Source organism: Oenanthe melanoleuca, chromosome 6, assembly GCF_029582105.1.
Source record: "Oenanthe melanoleuca isolate GR-GAL-2019-014 chromosome 6, OMel1.0, whole genome shotgun sequence".
NCBI classification, from domain to species: Eukaryota; Metazoa; Chordata; class Aves; order Passeriformes; family Muscicapidae; genus Oenanthe; species Oenanthe melanoleuca.
This window is the reverse complement of record NC_079340.1, coordinates 17,709,126-17,729,804: the sequence shown is the minus strand read 5'-3', so window position 1 is coordinate 17,729,804 and position 20,679 is coordinate 17,709,126. Positions and strand designations below refer to the sequence as shown.

The 20,679-nt window shown below is 40.0% G+C and overlaps 1 protein-coding gene across 1 annotated transcript in view; it reads right to left on the bottom strand.

The window, feature by feature from the left end:
- WDFY4 (WDFY family member 4) overlaps window positions 1-20,679 on the bottom strand; it is a 124,272-nt gene that overhangs the window by 47,839 nt on the left and 55,754 nt on the right. Inside the window, exons 34-44 of the mRNA XM_056494802.1 lie at window positions 20,414-20,611; window positions 19,287-19,404; window positions 18,557-18,714; window positions 17,890-18,128; window positions 15,989-16,098; window positions 14,836-15,027; window positions 14,144-14,283; window positions 3,454-3,531; window positions 2,350-2,544; window positions 1,429-1,480; window positions 398-564 (exon numbers count right to left, since the gene is read on the bottom strand). Coding sequence (XP_056350777.1) covers window positions 398-564; window positions 1,429-1,480; window positions 2,350-2,544; window positions 3,454-3,531; window positions 14,144-14,283; window positions 14,836-15,027; window positions 15,989-16,098; window positions 17,890-18,128; window positions 18,557-18,714; window positions 19,287-19,404; window positions 20,414-20,611 — 1,647 coding nt within the window. The remainder of the gene's footprint in view (window positions 1-397; window positions 565-1,428; window positions 1,481-2,349; window positions 2,545-3,453; window positions 3,532-14,143; window positions 14,284-14,835; window positions 15,028-15,988; window positions 16,099-17,889; window positions 18,129-18,556; window positions 18,715-19,286; window positions 19,405-20,413; window positions 20,612-20,679) is intronic.

Genomic DNA, 20,679 nt, shown 5'->3' with positions numbered 1-20,679 from the left:
TCCAGAAGTTATAAATAAATTTAATGTATGCACTGCTCTGAGCATGAGTAAAGGTTCTAGAGCAGTACAGGAATTCTCAGAGCCTCAGAATTTGCCATGCCTTAGGCAAATTCAGACAAGAGTGTCTCATAAGAGAGCATCTTACTTGCCATGCCCAAATTTTTTTCTTTTTCTTACTTCAAGGAATTAAAGTTAATTGCTGTTCAAGAAAAGTCTGTACAGGAGTGCATACAGAGGCTGGAAAATAGTATTTGCTCTAAGGAAACAGAAAGTAATGATGTCCATAGTCTGAATCCACCTGAACCCCAAACTGAAAGGAACAGATAGGCCTCCATATCCAATCCACCCTCTAAAATGCCATGTCCCCAGAGAAAACTTTCTAGTTCACCTTTCCTACCTTTTCATTCTCTACAAATTCCTGCAATATAATTTGTCTCTCCACGCACAGTTCCAAGAAATCTTCTGAATGGAAACTTTCATGTAGAGCTGGGAAGAATGTGAGCTGGTTACAATCCAATCCCTTCTGATCCATCTCCCTCTCTGCTCCATTTAACATCAGCTCTCCTATATCAATAGAAAATAGATTGCAGTTTTAGTGGCAGCCGGATGACACCAAAACCATTTGCAATTTAGTCTTTCACTCAATCTATTCCACCTTGGGAAATAGCATCATTTATCTGCAAAAAACAGGCAAGAGGATTAAAATCTCTGACTGCTGAAGAAGGATGCTTATTTCAGGGAACCAAAGACAGATACATGCTGTCAGTCATAATTCAAACAAAATCCCTATAATCACAGAAGATTAGGAAATTAGGAAAAATTTTAATTGTAGTCATTTAGGGATATGGACTGAGCAGGATCTTAAAACCCAAAGAGAGACAACCCACTTACATCTTGCCCAAGCTGTGTCCCAAGTTTTGCAAACTTATGCAATGCATGCAGATAGCAGAGGCACAATCAGCCTTCTTACTCAGGCTGGCTGTAACCACTTTATTCTGGAACCACATAGTGCTTCCATCTTGTTTGGAGACTAAAACAATGAGCTCCACTCATGTGTTTGCTAGGCTCTATCACAGAAAAAAAGTATACAATACTGCATATTTCCAACAGCACTTCTTCCAAGTTTAAGCAATTGGGAGCTTTCCAGGTACCCAAAAGTGCCCAAAGCTTGCACTTCAAAATAGCTTTTTTGCTTTAGACCTTTCAGGTGGAAACAAGAGAGCAGCAAATTCTGAAGCCAGTTGATATATCACCTATGAAATTTGCATCAGCTTTGTCACAGATGTTACAGTGACATTTCAGAGCACCAACAGTAAGGTTGTTTTTTTCTGGATTAAATTGTGACCTAGAAATCCATACCCTAATTCCAACTATCTTTAATCGTTTATGTCCATGTCTTGATGATGCAACGTAGCCCTAAAAGGTTACCTGGATTCACTTCAGTAGGAGAAGTTGTTTCCTTCATGTTTGATAGAAGAACCTGAAAAGAGACTAGGTGTGACTAGAGTGGAACATGTAGATAGGTAAACATAACTCAGAACCTTGATGGCAGATAAAAACACAGATTTAGAACTATGTTGCAAACAAATGCCTTGGAGATTCAAATAAACTCATTGGAAAGGAAGAAACAAATATCACTGGAAAGGAACCCAAAGGAACACATATCAATAATTAAGTAAAAGAACTGTTATCTTTCCAAGGAAGATCACACATGAGGCTAGTTATGGGATAAAAATAATATTATTCAGTATACAGAAAACTGCCAGAATCCAAGCAGCACAAAAACTGCCTTAGATATGGGAACCTTATATTAAAGTCATTCAGCCTTTCATAGATAGGATTTGGCATTTAAACAGACAGTAGTAAATACCCCACATTCACAGCTCAATCTTAGTTTAAACCATCTTATTTCTCCTTTTGGCCATTCACTACTTTTAGCAGCACCAGTAAGCCTATGACTGACAGGACAGTGCATCCTTCTAACTGGACTCTGCTGCACACATTGGAAAGCACTATATTGTTGAGATACTACTAGCAGAAAAATATGGACAGCTTATATTGTCACCTGTCTGAGAGATTTCATACAAGGAAAGAGGGAAAATCATTCTGTTGCTATTAAATACATTGCCTGCTTTCTTATCCCCCCAAAACTAGATCCCTTCAGTGGGCTGTCTATACATGGACCAGCATATTCAGGAGTCAGGGGATGAGAACCAGAGGAAAGGGATGCACTAATCTGTCAAAATTGGACTCTGTGCTTTTAAAGGTATTTTCCTATCTTATGTTTCTCTAATTCTATAAAGTTGCAGAGGTTGTGCATCCCCTGCAAACCTTTCTGCAGCTGTGTACCTCACTCCTGGCTCGCACCGCTGCCGCCTGGCTGTTCAGGATCCTCCTCCTCATTCGCGAGGGCCCCTCGTAACAATCGAGGATGCATGGCTCTAGTGATCCTGAAGCATCTCTCCACGGGCCCCCTCTGCAGAAAAGCTGCTCCTCAAGTCTCATCCAGTCCTTGGCTGCTTTGCTGTAGGCACACTGCTGCATCTGTGGGACAGAAACGCTTTGTGCCGGCTTTTGGACACTTCCCTCCTCTGAGCCACCAGTGGCACCACCCCAGACTCAGAGGGATCCACCAAACCCACCAGATGGGACCACTGCAGAGGGAGAGCTACAGACCCAGCAAACAACAAACACAAGTCCAACCGAGCACTGGAAGTGTGCTGCAGGAGATGGTACTGGTGATAAAATAGTGATAGTCTGAGTAGATGATACAGTGACAAATAAAAGCGTCTCACAAACTTGGAAATAGCTGCTTTTATTACATTTCCAACTCAAAAGCAGTGAGCCAGGAGAACTGCATCACAGAGGTTTTTATCCACTGTGTTTTTTTTCTGGCAAACATGTGTGACAAATGGCAACAATTGAAAACAGCCTGAATGATTCAGCTGTAAGGGTGCTGTACTCCGAGTAAGGCATAAATTTAATTATTTTTACTTAGGTGTTTTGTGCAAGGAGTTAGGGAGCACTAACATATCAATTTACAGGAGAGAAGAGGTGAGAACTTCAAAGAGGTACAAGTTTGCTGGTCCCTGATGACCAACTGTGAGATGGAAACATACCTGTGATGTTTTACTGTCTATGAGCTTGAGGTCTATTTTAAAAGTTTTACTGGCTACTAAAGGAAATAAAAGAAAAAAGTTCTCACTGGAAAGTGGAATAATTAATTTAAACAAAGGAGAAAAAAGGTCCTGAAAATAAAGTGGGGAGTCTGATTGCTGAGTGATGCTGTATACACTTCAGCAGTCATGTCAGGAGAGGATTGTTGACTCATCAGCTCTCAGCAATTCTTTAGGTACAATATTCATCTCACTTCTAAAATGCTCAGTTTCTCAGGGTAGTCCAAGAGCAACCTTTCAACAACAGAAAGCTGTTGCCCAGTATTCCTGTCCTTACCTGTAGGTGGTCCTTGTAGAGAGAAGCATACAGCTCCTGCCCAACTCTTCGGTACCGTTCCATACACGACACAAACCCCTACAAGAAACATCAGGACACATTATGCCAAGGTGCTGCAGGTGTAAATCCTGTGAGGGGCAGAATCAGGCATTTACAAGAACAATTAAGGAATATGGCCTATGCCTGCCAATTTGATGGCTGTGCAGGCAGTGTAGAGATGAGTCAATCACCTGAGAGCAGCTGCATGCTTACACCAGGAATATAAATATAGACATCATCTTAACAAGGGTCACTAGTGGAACTACTCAGAACTTTCTCAGAAGGAGAAAGGAAACACCAAATATGATTTAAGGCTCCTCTTTTTGCAGCTGGATTAGTGCTGCAAATTGCATAAGTGACAATCTGTTGCAGAGACCCCAACTGAGGTAAGGATCTATAATGAGATTATACAGGAGAGGTGAGTGCCCCCTGTGCCATATGAGACCTGTCACATCCAGCTGAACTTCCCTGACAAATGTGAGATTGCTGTGAGTCACAGCATGAGGCTAAACTTGCTGTGCAAGTCCTAGCCTCATACTACCTAAAGCCACGGATCAGATAGGTAAATTTTAAATGCAGGGGCTCTGTGCCACGCTGGCAGTGATCCCCCACAGCAAACTGCCTGGCTGCTGCTTGCACTGGGCTCTAATTAAGTTAACATACAAGGCCTGGGTGTTGTGGATTGCTGCTGGCTGCCAGCCAGGTCTGTAACCCTGCCGTGAAGTCACATTTATTGGTGTTTCCCTGCAGGAAGCTCCTGTTTTACACTGATGAAAGTCATTATATTTTTGTTTGTTTAAAGCATCATTAAACCTGTAATCACAGTTGTGGCCTCACAAAACTATTCCATAATTCATATAAAACTCCCATAAAGGCTGACCTAGAAAGCAACAGCATCTCTGTTCTTTTACACCAGTTCTGGTATAGAAGAGCTGAGATCCTCGCTCTGTGTGGACTTGGGGCAAAACCATTCAGAATAGAAAATAAATTCCTCCATTTTAGATGTTCACAGGCTATTCAAGCCAAGTCAGTGCTCTACTGGAAGCTGTTCCAGCATTGCTCATAGTCTGTATTTCACTCATGGTCATCAGTGAGACCCCTAAGGTCAAAGTCCACATTGCAAAGATTCTCACTGACCCAGCTCCCAGCCCTTGAAACACATGAAGGGTCCTCAGAAGGAAAACTGCTTGCCACATCTGGTCAACTGAAATCTAAGCTCCTTGGCTTCCAAATGAGCTATAACTAGCCAGCTTCAACCATGTCCCTGTTGATCTCACAGGAAAACCCTCTGGCTGTAAAGTGAAATGAACAGTTAACAATATTGGAGATGACTGTGATTGGAAGGAAAACAAAAGCCACACAAGCCAAACCAACACACAAAAACAAAACCTGAAAAAGATAACCAATAAACATGGAGAATATAGACCAGGATATTATTTACTATGTGCTTAAACAATTATACTGTAATGTCTAATGGATAACTAGTGCAAACAAGTTTCTAAGAAATAAACAGATTCCATTACAAATTGTGGGTGCTTATCTACAGTAAAATCTATCTTGAACAAGAACATGCCAGCTTTGATAATTGTTAATGTAGTATAACATAATGTTTGGGTTTCATATGCAGAAAAGCAGGTGTAAATATAAGAACTGTAATGCAAATTTTTGGGAAGGGCATACTAAAGGCCCTTATTGGTCAATCTTTTCCTAAAAATCTGAGTAGGAAACCATGCTCTTTTTTATACAGATTTCTCTACTTTGCAGCCTTAGGCAATTGTAAGTAGAATCAGATCATTTTGCTGCCACATATTCCCCAGCCAATATTTAAAGCTTGAAAAGGTGATAGAATTCACAAGTTATTTTCCTATTAAAAAACCAAAACAAATCACAGACTCAAAAACTGTTTCTTCTCTTGCTGCATGGAGCCCCCAAATAGGAGAGAAAATGATTAGCACTGAGGAAACCCAGGGTGTGAATTTTCTATAATTTTTTCAAGTAAAGCAATTGAGAGAGTGTTTGTAATGAGAAACAGTTTAAAAGAAAAAAAGATTGAGTTGTGATTTATAAGTTAACAAAACTCTACTGAGCTTTGGAATGCTTTATGTCTAATTTAAAAAAAATATATATATAGTTCACTAAACACTCCTGCACCTCATAAATATTCAGGCTTGCCATAATATATTCATACTGCATGATACAGACACCACACACACCACAGTTCTTTCCTAAAGAAACATTAGCTCTGCACTTGGAGGCTTTCTTTGTATGTGTTGTGTTATAGAATACACATGCCCACAAAAGTGTGCCAGAACTCTTAATAAATGAAAATAAACATCAAGAAAAATTAATTATGGCCTTGTAAGAGACACAAGGAAAGCCCAAGTGTTCAAATCTCTCACTGTGCCAAGTGAATTATCCCATGGATGATAGTGACAATACCCACATTCCAGTTTTGAAGCATGTTTTCTAAGTTATCTGTTGGTAAGGTAAGAGCTAGAAGTAATGATATTAGTCTACTACTTTAGCTCTTCTAAGCAAAATAAATATTGTAAGTATATAAACATATATAGTAAGAGCATTAATGCAGCATCACAGCTATAAATCTTGTGCAGTACTTAGGTATCTTCAGGAAAGAAGGCAAAGTCTTTAGTTTACAGATGGGGAAACTAAGTGAGGTTCTGGAACATCACAGAATCATAGGTTTGGGTTGGACAGGACCTTAAAGATCACCCAGCTCCATGGGCAGGAACATCTTCTGCATCATCAGGATACTCAGAGCCCCCTCCAGAACAGCTCCAGGGATGGAGACTCCACAACCTCCTGTCTTTGGGACATGGTTGCAGGGAAAGAGGGTTTATGACGGGGCAAACCCAACCTGAATTAATCTGAAACAGCCTGATAAGCCCACAAGGAAGGTGCATATGGTGAAAGCATGCAGCAGTGGGAGAGGGAGCCCTTTTGATGAACCAGTTTGGAAGTCCCTCCTACTCTTATGTTCCCAGTGGCAGAGAGTACTCTAACATAGCTGATGTACCAGGTATTAGATCTCATATCCCAGGAAGAGTTCATGTACTTAATTCCTCTAACTTGGGCTTTCACAGTTCTACAAGGAAGGCTTTTTAATCTAATTATGGCTATTCAAGCAGTCACTAGGTTTTTAGAAATTATCTCATGGGCATAGAAAAACAGAACAGCAGGTAGTGAGCTCTTAGGGACGCCAGAAACTACATGTGAATAGCATGTGAGGGTAGCAAAGGGTTTGTGCACAGCAGAAACAGATCTGATTCAAGAAATCACTGTTAGGGATGTGCTTAGGCATGCATTTCACAACTTTTATGTACAGGTTGTCTGCTAGTGAAGGGGGGCAGCCTTGCCTTTAAACCAAGCATCAGAGATATCAACTCAGATAATATATTTGCAGCACTAGAAATTCAAAAGTGACAATTAAAAATACTTAAGATCTCAATGGATCCTAACTCCAAAAGAAGAAAATAGGAAATTGGCATCATTAGAATGAGAAAAATTACATTATACTGATGTGATAAACTTCACATCTTGAATCAAACAGAAAAGAAGATGGAAAAAAAACCACTGAGAAAATGTCATTTTATAAAGAGCAAATTGTTCCATTTTTCTTTAGCATATACTTCCCAGCAGCTCAACATTAAATAGCATCCACTTGTGGTGCAGCATTGCTCTTCTTGGCAGCCCCATATCCAGCTCTGTCTGCTGGACTGCATGCCCTAACCAGTGTGGATGAGGATGTGACCTAGTCAGGAAGGAGAGAGTTTCTTACAAAAGCAAATGATTTTTGCAGGCATCATCTACAGCCAATGATTTTTTCATAGCACCTTCCTGAACTGCTATGACTTACACAGCCAGATTGTCAGTAAAGTTTGGAGCCTAAACTCTTTGGAGATATGAAAACTATTTTCTTGTATTCATTGAAGTTCTCATGCTCCTTCTTTTTCCACACATCTACCCAGAATGTGCAATTAAAGCTCCATACTTCTGGTCCTTTCTTGCTAAATCAATCAATCAATCCCTTCCATCAGGCTTGCTACAGAGGACAGGATTACAGCTACCATGGCAGCTTTACAGAGAAGCACCTGAGTGCTATAGTAAACTACTAGAGCTGGGTGAAGTCTCCAGTGCACCAGCCTTCTTCTATTCAGATAGAGACAAGGGGTGTAACATCTCCAAATCTGCTCCTGCTGCTCCATCTGGCACAGTGACCAGGTGCACTGCTACCCTGTGCAAACAACAAGCCACCCATCCTGAGACCAGATTGCTTTTTGAGTAAGTGACTATGCACTGGGCAGCAAGCAGGTGCATTTCATGAGAGGAAATATTGTTCCACCACTCCCCCAGTAACAATCATCAAGCTAAGGCAGATAATGTTTTCCTTAGCAGATTAAGGAGAGGTTTATCCTAGTCCTTCACATACACTCTCCACACTGAGGGTTGTTTGCAGGCTCTTTAGAATCACAAAACTGTTATTGCTGTGTGGATTTTATTGTTGCCTTGCCAGAATTAATTTAGCTTTTCAACAGACTGAGTTCCAGCAGTTAAGTGCTGCATGGGAGCATCATGCTCAGCCCTCTAGGAGGCTAATGCAGTGTGCCAACTGCTCCTAAGGATCATGGATGCATTCCTGGCATGACCAGTTGGTTGGGGAATAGCAGACCTAATGAGAAAATCCTCCATATTTCAGTGCTTCATAAAAGTACCCACGCACAGGGGTGGGTTTCAAAGGGTGAACCTGAAGTGTGGGGTGCACATGTGAGGAGATTTCCACCCTGTATTTATCAGCTAAGCCCAGGCAGTACAGAAGCCAGGCTACTTCTATAGCAGCCTTGTGTCTGTATGTGTGTGTGCATATACACAGCCCTTCTTCCACAGATGAACAGATTATTTCCTGGGAGAACAGATAACTTGGCCCCTAATAGCAAAAAACCACAATGAGAGTCAAGGCGTGTTTGTTCTTTAATCCTATCTCTGACAATGGCTTCTGTGACTTTGGGATAATTCACTCAACCTCTTGAGGAATCAGTTTCCATTCTGTTACAGCAGAAGCATTAGGTTTTACCTCTGAAGTGAAAGGTGAATTATGGGGAATAGCAGTCTCTTCTTGCATTCACTTGTTCTTTCTTACAGTTTTATTTATATTTAAAATGTGGAAGTCCTACAGGTGTATGTAACTCAGGGCTTTATTACACACTATTATCTACATGCCTGTGTCCAACAGTCTCATGCACTGGCATTTTCTGAGTACATTTGAATCATGGCTTTTATTTAAGAAAAATTTGCCCTTATAATCCTTTAGCTGATGAAAGAACTCTGAAGCATCACTGTCTGCTTAGAGGTCAGAGTACAGAAAAAAGAAGCATCTCTCTCCTGACCTGTAAAAATAACAGTTTTCCTAAAATTACTTAAAGGTGACAAGACTACTTCTGTAGTTTTTTAGTGCATGTAGTTCAAGCTGCTCTGCAGCAGAAAGCATAAATAGAGCACAGATAGACACAAGCAAACTTTAATTTGGCTAGCAAAGATGAGAGCAACAAGAAATAAATGCTCACAGACTTCTGCAGAGTTAGCAGTAACCTGTACCTCACTTAGAAGAAACATTTAACTCAATCTTGCATAAATTTCTAGGACTTCACTTGATTTTTTGTTCTTTACTTTTCATATTAAACTGACACTCCAGTCTTTTGAATTCAAACAATTTCTTTCTGAAATTATTATAAATGAAATGTTTAATCAAAAAAAAAAAAAAAAAAGGAAGAAAATATATATATTTGAACCAAGAAATATGAAAATTACTTGTCTATATCATACCTTGGGTTTTAGCTTTTATATTTTTCAGATTTTTGGCTGCTTAGTGTGTAACTCTGAAACTTCATGTTAGGTGTTAGTAAGGTCTCTTCACAGGGTAGTTTGACAAAACAATTCCTTTCTAGCTTGAGAATCAAGGATAACTGGTACCCAAAAAGCAGAAATAACTATGAGGAAAAGGGAGCAAGCCAGGGGGCTGAGACTTCATGGTCTGGGGCTGTGGTTGGATAATTGATCCCAACGTGAAGATTAACCAAAACTTATCAAAGTGTAAAAATTCGTGACCAGGATCCATATTGGATTTGATTTGGGTGTATCCCCAGCTGGGCTCTTGCACTGCCCAAGGTGTATCCTTTCAATAAATACATATTTTATTCCTTTTGCTCTGCCCAGTCTCTCTTCCAGGCCAGCCTTTTAAGGCATCATATGTACTCACAAAGAAAAGAATGATCTGTTTCAGTGGCCAGCACACATTTCTAGGGTTTTTCTGCAATCAAATGAAAGTCCTCTTCCATCCATGTTAACACCATTCAACTCATTTGGCATCAGCTCTGATATGTGCAAATAAACCTCTGCAACCAGCAGCTCTTGAAAGATGAGACTTGGGTGCCAACAGCTTTAAACATTAAATCCCACTTGCTGAAATCCTGTATCCAAAGCTTAGGCCTGACCCAAACACCATCTCTAGCTTGAAAGGCAAAAGCATATTTTAAAACAATATGCAGAAGAAATAACAGGCAACATTTTCATACAATGTGTAATTCAATGAAGAGACTTCACTCCCATGGAAGTCCACTGAGTTTAAAAACACAGGAAAACTTCCTCTGAAGAGCTACCCACAAAAAAAAAATTCTAAGTGATATCTCTTATGTTTCAGGTTTTAAGATGGAGCTGGTATCAATAGAGAAAGAAACAATTTTGCTAGGATAGGTTTTCTACTGTGCATTGTGCTATCACACACCATCTCTTGTAGCAGTGTCTAATGAATTTTTAGGGGACAGACAAAGGGGTCTGTGAATGTGAGTCAGCTAAAGACTTATATTCATCATACAACATTTATAATCCAGTTCTCAGCTAAACATTTATCTTCAATGAATGGGGAACTGATTCCCACTTGTTTCCATGATTTGTATCACATACAAATAGCTCCATGTTTTATATTTTCATGCAATTCTTATCTAACACTGACCTGTTGAATTATTTCTTTATGATTTTGTAAGCAATTTGAAAATGATAAATGAGCTGTGTGTCAGATATGCATGTAAGAGGACATGAAAATTTCTTTGTTCAAAGTTAAAGAAACTTTTTTCAGCTTGCTACAGCATGCTGTAATTTAGCTTTGAGCCAGTTATTAAACAAGACAATAATATTATAATGGAAATTGTTTAATATACATCATTAATAGTAAAATGCCTGCTTTCATTGAAGTAAAAAAAAAGTGTGCTATGAGCAGTTTTGAAATGAATATTTGATTCCAAAGTTCCCTTGTGCATTTAATGACATGCTAATTTACATTTTAATTACTTCCTAAGAAATCAAAGCATTTGTTGACAGAAGAACATAATGTCAACTTCACGGTGCACTGTTGGTGGATAGTTAATGAACTTAATTAGATAATTAGTGATGTTAATTATCCTTCTATTATGAAGATAAACATGTTACACAAATGATGCTCTTTTCAAAGAAATATCATTAAATGTTTGCTTGTTTTATCTCAGTTAACTTGAAAAGATGATAAAAGAACAACTGAGTGATCTGTAAGGAAAAGATTTAAGTAATGTTTCTGGCTTTGCAATTACAAATCAGGAAGTCTCTTAACCTCTTCATTCTGAAGAATGGGATTAAAAAGGAGATTAAAAAGACCTTTTCTATTTCAAGTTATATGGGCCTTGGGCACAGAGGAATGCAATTAATCAACAAAAACAGTAGAGGACACAATCAGGCTTCCTGTACAACTGGGAAGGCTCGGCATTTCTTGTAAAGAATAACAGCTGTACCTACAGTTCCAAGCAGTGTCTTACAGGAGTGAGAAGTATGTGCCTGTAACCTTGCTCAGGCACTTATCCTAAAGAATCTCAGGACAGGGCATGGAGAAGCTCTGACTGATTTACAGATGACTGAAATAAAATTGCTACAGTGGTCCTTTGCTGCTTTTGTAGCTTTTTAGAGACATCAAAACCAGTCCTGGGCATTGTTAACTTAAAAATTGAATACCCATACCAGATTTTGACAGCAAAAATGGGCAGGAGGGGGAAAGGAGGAAAAAGAGTAAGAGCTCAAAAGGCACACTGAAACAGGAAAGTCAGTGATTTGAAACCTTTGGCACTTCCTGCTGGCAAATTTACCCAAGTCTGTCACCTGTAAACATCAAAAAATCCAACTTTGTACAGTGCTGCTCATGCTCTTGCATGACTACTCAAACTTTCAAGAAAATACAATTACCAGAGCAGATCATTGCCATTCTACTACGAGAAATGTATTTATACTCTCTTTTCTAAAGGATCATCCTTCCCAGACAGAGCCACAGGCAAAGCATGAGACAGCACAGTGTATTCAGAAAAATGCAGAAAACAGCTGCATTTGGTGGCTGATGGGGCCTGATCCTTTGTTGGAGTGAATAGCTTGAATTTTGCTGTTTTTCCAGACTGAGGATTGGCTCAAAAGCACTCTTCCTATATTGTAAATAAGCAAAGGGAAATATTTAAGAGGAGTATTGCTGCTTGTTTTTTGTTTGTTTTAATCTACTACTGCTTCAACATCTTTCTTTACTTTTCAGCTGATAAGGAATCCAGTTGATAACCCAGTAAACAACCCATTTCTTCTTTCTACTGGGCACACCTCTGAAATCCTGGGTGAATTTCTGCACTTCTCTCAGTAAAGAGCAAATATTTTTATTTTACTATGGGATTTAAATTCCTTGTTCCTCAATGTGTAGTTCACACTGTTATTTTTCCTTTAATCTCCATGTTTCAACCAGGTACCTATTGCTGTAGGACATAAGTCCATGACTGGCAGAAGTGGAGATCATCAGTAATGATCACAAAAGCCACTGGACAGAAAATGATATGAAATTACATTACAGCACTTTTAAAAGTGATTACCAAAGTCGTCAAAAGTATGAGTTAAAAATCCAAATACCATTTAATGTAACTTTTAAAATTTAAGTAAGTGCATGAAGGAAGAGGGCTGTTGAGAGCCAACTCAACATTTTCTTCCTCTTTGATTTCACCTCTCTAAAAAGTGCATCAAACTCTGAAAGACATGCTGGAGGGAGAAAGGAAAAGAACATTTGGAACTGTAGCTTCATATCTCATTGAGAAGAACAATTTATCAGAGCTATGGAGCTGTCAGTACTTGACATGATAAGGAATAACACCAAGTGAGTAATGTTTCTTCCAAACTCAGCTCCTTTAATTACAAGCAGCTTCCTTGCAGAAGAGAGACAGAAGATGTAGAAACACCAATTTCATGCACTTGTGCCTGAATAATGTCTCAGTGCTGCCTTTTCCAGATGGCAACCTTTTCACTGGAGGAACTAATGATGTGGGCATATTTAGGAAAAAACCAATAACAGAGTCTTTAACCTTCAACAGCAAAAAGCATGTTGTACAAAATGTTCCTTGGGATACATTTACAAATATCAATTACATTGCTCACTGAGGTGTAATCAGCTGTAATAATCAAAATTAATTTTAAAAAATAATTAAACAGACCCCAGGGCAAATAGTCAACATTCTTGTAGTATGACATCATAGTATACATATGTACCTGGGAAGAGCTTTCTCACTCTGCAGGGAGCAAAGTGATTTTAAGGAGTGAGAAGGATTCTGTGGCATGCTGAAAAACCCTTTCAGCTCAGTAAGGTACCAGGCACATTAGCTGGGTGTCACAGACTTCCTGGTCAACACACCTGGAACTGAACCAGCCATCACCAGGCTTAAAGCTGCAATCTCCTCTAGCTTGAGTTGAGGGTTATGGCTCCTAAAGTGAGGCTAATAACAGACTCATTGTCTCCTCAGGAGGAAAAAAAAACCTTAATATGTTGAGCACCACAGTAACCCAGGCTTGGTTTAATGCTCTGAATATTCTGTCAATGCACTTCTGCCCTACCCTATAGCTAGATACTCTCCCCCTGTACATGTTAAAAGTAGAATCTACCTAGTGGTTTTTATGTCTATTTTTGACAATGCTAAGCAAAAACATGGAATTTGCCCTCTTTTTTTAGCAAAGAATGATCTTAGGCATGGAAAAGATAATTCACATCTTCATTGCTGACAGTAGGAATTATGCATACACTCCAAACCCAACCCTGGATTATATACCAAAACTTGTTTCCCTGTCTCTAGGGGCTAAACTAAAATTTGGACCTTTAATATTTCATATTGAGTAGAAAATGTAAAGACAATACTATGATAACAGGTGATCCTTTCTACTAATTCAGTGCTGAAGGACAGGGTTTACACAGGGGATGCAAGGCCAGCAAAGCTGGCATCTCCTCACCCTGCTCCACCTGTAAGCACAAACATATCTGGGCTGCCTAGGTTTTCCAAGTGCCATAATTGGGCTCTATGAAGAAAATATGCATTTTTAGACCATATGAACAGGCTGCCAAGAGAAGTCCTTCAGGTCACTATTTCTTTGTGATTACTTCTAGCAGCCTAGAAAAGGAACTTCCATTGCAATATCTGTCTAGTTTATAATGGAAATGTCAGCCAACAGATACACTCAGAAGCCTCCCAAATCCAGGAAAACTCTCCAGACCTGTATAAAAGCAGACCAGTGACAGATCCAGAAAAGACAAAAGTGCAAAATTTACCTCTGATTTGCATGACATTTCCTTTGTGTTTCGGCCTGGTATGAACCTAATAGCTGAAGAGAGGCTTTCACTCCAGGAATTGTGCTTGCTCTGGGATGTGCTTGGCCCTGCTTTATTCTGGAGAAGCTTCTTTTCAGATGCTGCAAGGGAAAACAGATGAAAAACCTTATAAAACTTAAAGTTGGGCCTGTCAGAAAACAGAGGGGTTCTTGCCCCATTACACAAGACAAAACAACATGGCAGCATGTCACTCCAGATGAATAATTCCCTATTTTTATGAGAAGTGAATTAACACACACTTCTCAAGCTTGTATTTAAAAGCCTCACAGAGGTCTGCCATAGACCAGTTTCATTACACAGACATGAACTTTGAATCACTGCAGCACTACACACAATGCAAAGCCTTCTTTCAGCCATATATCCCCCCTTTGAAATCTTCCTATGGGCTACAACCATCTACGGAGATTTCTCTTTCTTGCAGTACAACATGAGCCCTGTGACACCACCAGGTGATTACAGAAGGGCTGGGTTATGACACAGAAAGCACCCACAGCTCTAAGTGAGAGAAACTGAGAATCTGTTTTCTCAGCAGGTGAGGGAAGGTACAACCCAGGGACAGCAGCTTCCCACCAGGCACCCATTCAGCACAGCTTCTGCTTACTACAGTGAGTGTTCCATAAAAGAACAGAGACCTAGCAAGTGCTGCCAAGCTTTTGCCATGATTTCTTCCCACAAAGGAGTGATCTCTGTTATCTTCATGTCCCTTTCTTTGTCATTTCCTTTTACAGAAAGATCCATCTTGTAAGTGTCCTCCAGAGCCTGCCGCCTCTGAGAAATGAGCTGCTTCCAGATGATTTCTACTGCTCTCAGAATCTCCTGGTGGACTGGGAAACAAAAGTAACACCAAAAAATAAGTCTTCATTTATGTTTTCAAGTCAAGCAACATGTAAATCAAAAACATCTCGTTTGGAAAAGCACTGGTCCAGAGTAACTGCTGGAATCAGTGGAGTTGTTCCTTTTTGCCCACTGTCTCCACAGGTTGTAAATAGACTAATTAATCTAATACAGAAAGAAGCAGGACATTTCTTTTATGATATTTCAACTCTTTGAAAGAAACAAGCAGGAGTAACATGTGGTTTTAACCGGTTTCTACTTTGGAAAAGCATTTAATCAGAATTGTGATGACTTTATTATCATATATAGAATGCCAAAGCACATAAAGAGCATCCCTTTATGTTGCCAAACATCAATGGAGATGGAAGGGCAAAGGCAACCAAGTTGTGTAACAATTTGACACAGCAGGAGGATACTGTACAAGGAAGTGCTGAGTTGTTTGGTTCTATTTCCCTGCAAACCAGACTGATTTGTTGCATCTTAACCAAGCTTATATTGAAAAAATAAAAATTAAAAAAAATCAAAACATTGCTCTGCTGCAGGGTTCAGCTGATCACACTGAATCCAACCCAAATTTTTTTCTGTGTTTCTCTGAAATGTTCAAATTCTTCTTTCTGCATATAACAAACCCTGTATGGACCCTGAAAAAGAAAGAGAGCTACAAATAGTATGTGTATCTGGCCCCTTATACTGACCATAATGTGGAGGAGAGATCTCCAAACTGATACCCACTGCTCCTGAGGATGCTGGGTATGTATGACTTTTGAATAAAAAGACTTGAGGCAAATACAAGTAATTTTTAGTAGAACTTTACTTTGTCTATGCTGTGCCTGCAGTGTCTGTACACCAAAGAGGAAATAAATGGCACTTGCACAAGCTGCTCTGAGACTACTGCTTGAGACAGGTATTTTCCTTCTCTCTAAGCCACAGGCAGCATGTGCCATAAATTACCATCATCTGGAGTAGGCAGGCTGCCCTTTTCCTCTTCACTGGGTGCAAGGAAAATTTGGTGATAAGAAGCCAGCTTTGGTTTTGCATCCACCCCAAAACCTTCTGAACAGCTGTGACAAAGGGAAAAAAATAAAACAGGCAGGTGAGGAAACCAGACTTAGAATAAACTGAGGACAGTGAAAGAGCTACAGGCATTTCTGCACATCCAGTCCTAACTGATTTATTTAGTATTTCAGTATTTTCAGGTTTGAGAGCTTATACAAGTCATGTTATACCACAGAATTTTCAGCAAATGGGAACTTAACAACTGCCAGTCTGGTTTTCAAAGCACTCATCATGACCCTGTAGATCACTCTCCTGTATGTGCCTTATCCCTGCACTTCACTGCACTTCTCTCTACCATTCACCCCAAGTAGAATACAGGGCTTTTCTGATGTAGCCAGTCTGCATCCAGCCTTCTTGCACCTCCCCTGGGCATCTTGCACTTACTTTGTCTCTTTACTCTGAATTCCCTTGCTAGAGGTATCTGCCACTATGTGGAAAGCAGTGTCTTGCTGAACCCTATGCTTGAACTGCTTAGTGTGAGTTCTTTCTACCCATTATGATTCATTCAGTTTCTGAAGCACTCAGCACAAAAAGCCATAAACTTAGCACCATGGGTACTATTAGTATATAGATGTGATTATTGAGAGCATCACCATGGCCAAGAGAACTTCTTTGGGACTGGGGGCTGTGCCACAACCTGCCAGGCAGGAGGTAAAAGACACTAGGAACTTCAGTACAGCAGTAATACTTAAAAAAAAAAAAAAAAAAAGTAACAGGCTTGCTTAAGGTATCCAGAAAATCTGGATTTTGCCACAGAATTGTTGCCAATAATAGCATATATAGCCACTAGTAACACACTAAGGTCTTTCAATTCTGAACAGGCCCTAGAGAATCTAGGTATATTCTGAGAGAATCAAATCCCTGGGTATGTGAAACTGACATTTTTATTCCTGATTTTCTTTAAAATACCACAGTTCTGATACCCTGGATTTGCTATGTTTAGCTTTTGGATAACAAAAGCTTCTGTACTTTAGTTTTTTAAAAAAGTTTTTGCTCTTACTCCATAAAAGCAATCCTTAGCCTATCTCAATGGGTTTGGCCTGGAAATTATTATCTGACTGGAATAAGAACATCCAGAAAAGAGCTCAGGAAGTGCAGCTCATTTCTGGTGTGATACTGTATTAATGGATTCAATTCAGACCATCAAAGCAGTACAGAAGGTTATCACTGAAACAAGAAACATTAGAGTGAAAAATGCACTTGCCAATATATGCTTTTTTTTTCAGAAAACTAAGCTTCCAAGGTAACCCCCAGCTGACATTAGCAAGAGTACATCTGTTATATCAACATCTGTAAGAATAGCAAACATGGGTATGGATGTTCTAGCCCTACCCAATGCAAAAGGGCAAAACTCCCAATGTCAGGACAATTAAAATGTTGCAGCTCATATCCAAGTCACAATAAGGCAAATATCACAAGATCCATTCACACTTCTGTATATGTTTTAAATGCACCCACACACCAATGACTGCTGGATCAGAAACACTCCCACTAAATTACCCCATGCAGATGTCTCGGAGAATGGCACCTGCATGACTGTGGAGTGATCCTAGCCCACATCCCAGGAAGATTTCCAGATGCTCATTTTCCAGATGAGCCAGCTCCACTGAAATCAGTTCAAGCTTGTTAACTGCAGTGAGTAGGCTGCTGGAAATGCTGGATCCAGCTCAATCTCAGCTTCCAGTGATTCCCCAGACTGGATATTGCCTAAGTTATGTGACTTCTCCCCCTCTGCACCCACCTCCATAGGTTCAGCTCAGACATATAAAGAAACACAATAGGAGGAACATTTGTACCTGCCCGAGTTCAGCTGGCAAAGGCAGTACATCAGGCAGATGACAAAATTACTGTTTGAGTTGTAAGTTGCAAAAATAATGTCCCACTGCTCTTGCAGAACAATGAGAGTATTGAGGACATTAAACTGTTCAGGCAGTGATTGCTGTGGTCTGGACAGGCAGTATAGGATGGCTCTGTTTAGGCAGCTGTACAGGGCACCAAGGAAAACTTCCTTTTGAGAAGCAGAGCTTTCTAAGACCTGTGAAAACACAAAACAACAGAGCACTTGGCTTGCTCCAAGAACTTTCTCCCCAAGGATCCACTCCTCCCACTTCGTTTAAGCTGTTGGAAACTTATTTCAGCAAAATGCCCCTGAACTACTTGTTACACAAAAATTCTATTTTTCTGTATTTCTGCTGAAGTCCCCAGAACTGTGGAAGAGATTAATTTATCCCAGTTCAGCCATGTGCACATAGCCAAAAGACAGTGTCACAAGAGTTACTTTATGCTGCACCTTCTAATTCTAATTTACAGCTGTTATAGTCTCATGCAAAAAAACAGGAATAATAACAATCACCAAATGGATTGCAGCCATCTTCTTCAGAATTGCAGTATCACAACCTCAGTGTAAAAAACCAGCATGTTACAGCATGTTGATAGAAGGTGGGGAGAAAAAAAGTGACTCACCCACATAATCTGCTTGGCAATGAAGATGAGGATTTGCTTGGGGTCAGCAGCAAACATTCTGCTGTTCAGCTTCTCAACCAGCTTCTGAACAAAATAAGCAATATTCATCATGGATAGGGGTGCAGCTGATTCTGAAGTACCATGAGGATCACTGCTCCCTGGAAAGGATATAATAGGATTGATTATTCCATAATGAGAAGAAATGAAAAAAAAGGGAAATGTGAGATTACCAGAGCTGAGAAGGAACATTCTCATGCCATAATATCTCAGAGATGGGACATGTCTAAGAAGACTCTAGGTATAGCAGAAACCCCTTACTCAGGCTGGAAATAACAGTTCTACCTTAAAGATGGAACAAATCTCACTAAAGTGCTGTAAGGAAGAACAGGTTTAACTAACAACTCAAAGGAGAGCAGCAACAACTAAGTTAAGACTGCTTCCAGAAGCATTCAAAGATAAACCAAGGTTTCTTCCTACATACTCCCTTTTTAATATTCAGAATCTCTTCTCAAAAAGAAAAAAAGCGAGAGGCTCTCCAGAAAAATTATAAAATTACAATAACTTATGCAAACTGGCTTACAGCAAGATAGAATGGACAGTGGAGTCTGCTGAGCTGGACTGTCCTTCTTGCTATTGTTTCCAAATTTTTCTAACAATTACACATACACACTAAATATCAGTTAGCCTGATATTTAAACAATAGTTAAACAATCTGACTCTCAGCACTCACCTCTTGGTCTCGTTTTCCCCTCGCCTTGGCTGGCAACCTGGAAGACATCCATAGCAGACAGCAGAACTTTTGTCTGAAAAAGTCTCTTCTGCTCACTGGTAGCACCTTCTGGAGAAGCCTATACAGTGATGGCATACACATTAGTGCAGCAGGAAAACAGGAAATCTGACCCAACTTCACTTTCAGCAAGAGTGCACATGTGGACAGCTACTGGACAACAGATGAGATGGCAAAACTTCATTCCCAGCTGGAAGACTTCATGGATCTTTCATAGATCTATGAAGATCTTTCATAGGACTACACCATCATGTGTATGATATCCAGCACAGCCACCCTCTGCACACTGAACAGAAATGAGGTTTTGCAAAGGGCCAGAATTTGGCTCACAGGTGGTTCCCAAAAGGTCTTGTGGTCAGGGACATTGAGCTCCATTAGCAGGCTCAGGATTCAGACAGAAATCCAAACTCTATTTTAACTGTACCAAACCTTGGATAGTATATAAAAACCTTTAGGGAGCTGTTGCTCCACAAGAGGATTTAACTCATTACAATTGCAGTCAAGCTTATGTGCATTACTATTCATATTACTAAGCTAAGTCTGCATCAGAACTCACATCTGGGACACCTGGACTATTGACAATTTGGAGCTGAAGCCTAAATTTTTCATTTTCCCCTTTCTTCAGACTACTCTGATTCTCTAGTTCTCTGGAGTGCTTTGAGTGATTGAAATCTATTATCAGACTCATATGTTACAGCTCATATTAATCTGTACTTAAAGTGGAGACAGAGTTTTTTCTGTTTATTTGAGAACTGAGATTATGTTATCTCAAAAATCAGTTCACAGGATGCTCCATGTGAAATTTTCTCAACAAATTCAAGGAGTGCCTTAATGACAAGCAGGTATTACTAAGGAAAGGGGAATTTTTTTTCACACCTTTCTTCAGTATTAAACATTGCCTGAAAAATGTCTTTTCTGTTTTCCAGGGACAGCATTTTCTTAGTTCACATTAATGCAGAGGAATTAGAGAAATCCTTTCCTGTTTTACTGGGTTGCTAGCAGGATATGTGTTGTCTTTCCACCCCCAGTGTAAGGCAGAACAGCAAAGCCTGCTGATATGAAAACAAAACCTCAAGAAGCAGCTCCAGGGGATGTCCTTGTTTGTTTGCTGGGATGGTGAGAAGACTGTCCATCAGGAGCACTCTCACGAAGTCCCAGACTTGTTTCTTGGCAGGGTGTGGTAGGAGTGGCAGAGAGGAGGGATCAGCACAGCCCTTCCCCTCGGCAATGGCTGGTCCATCAGCAGCCAAGGGACCTTCAGACCCACCCTGCGAGAGCAGACAGCAACACATCCTCACTCAGTCTACTGTAAACTGGTTTTTTCTCTCCTAGTGCC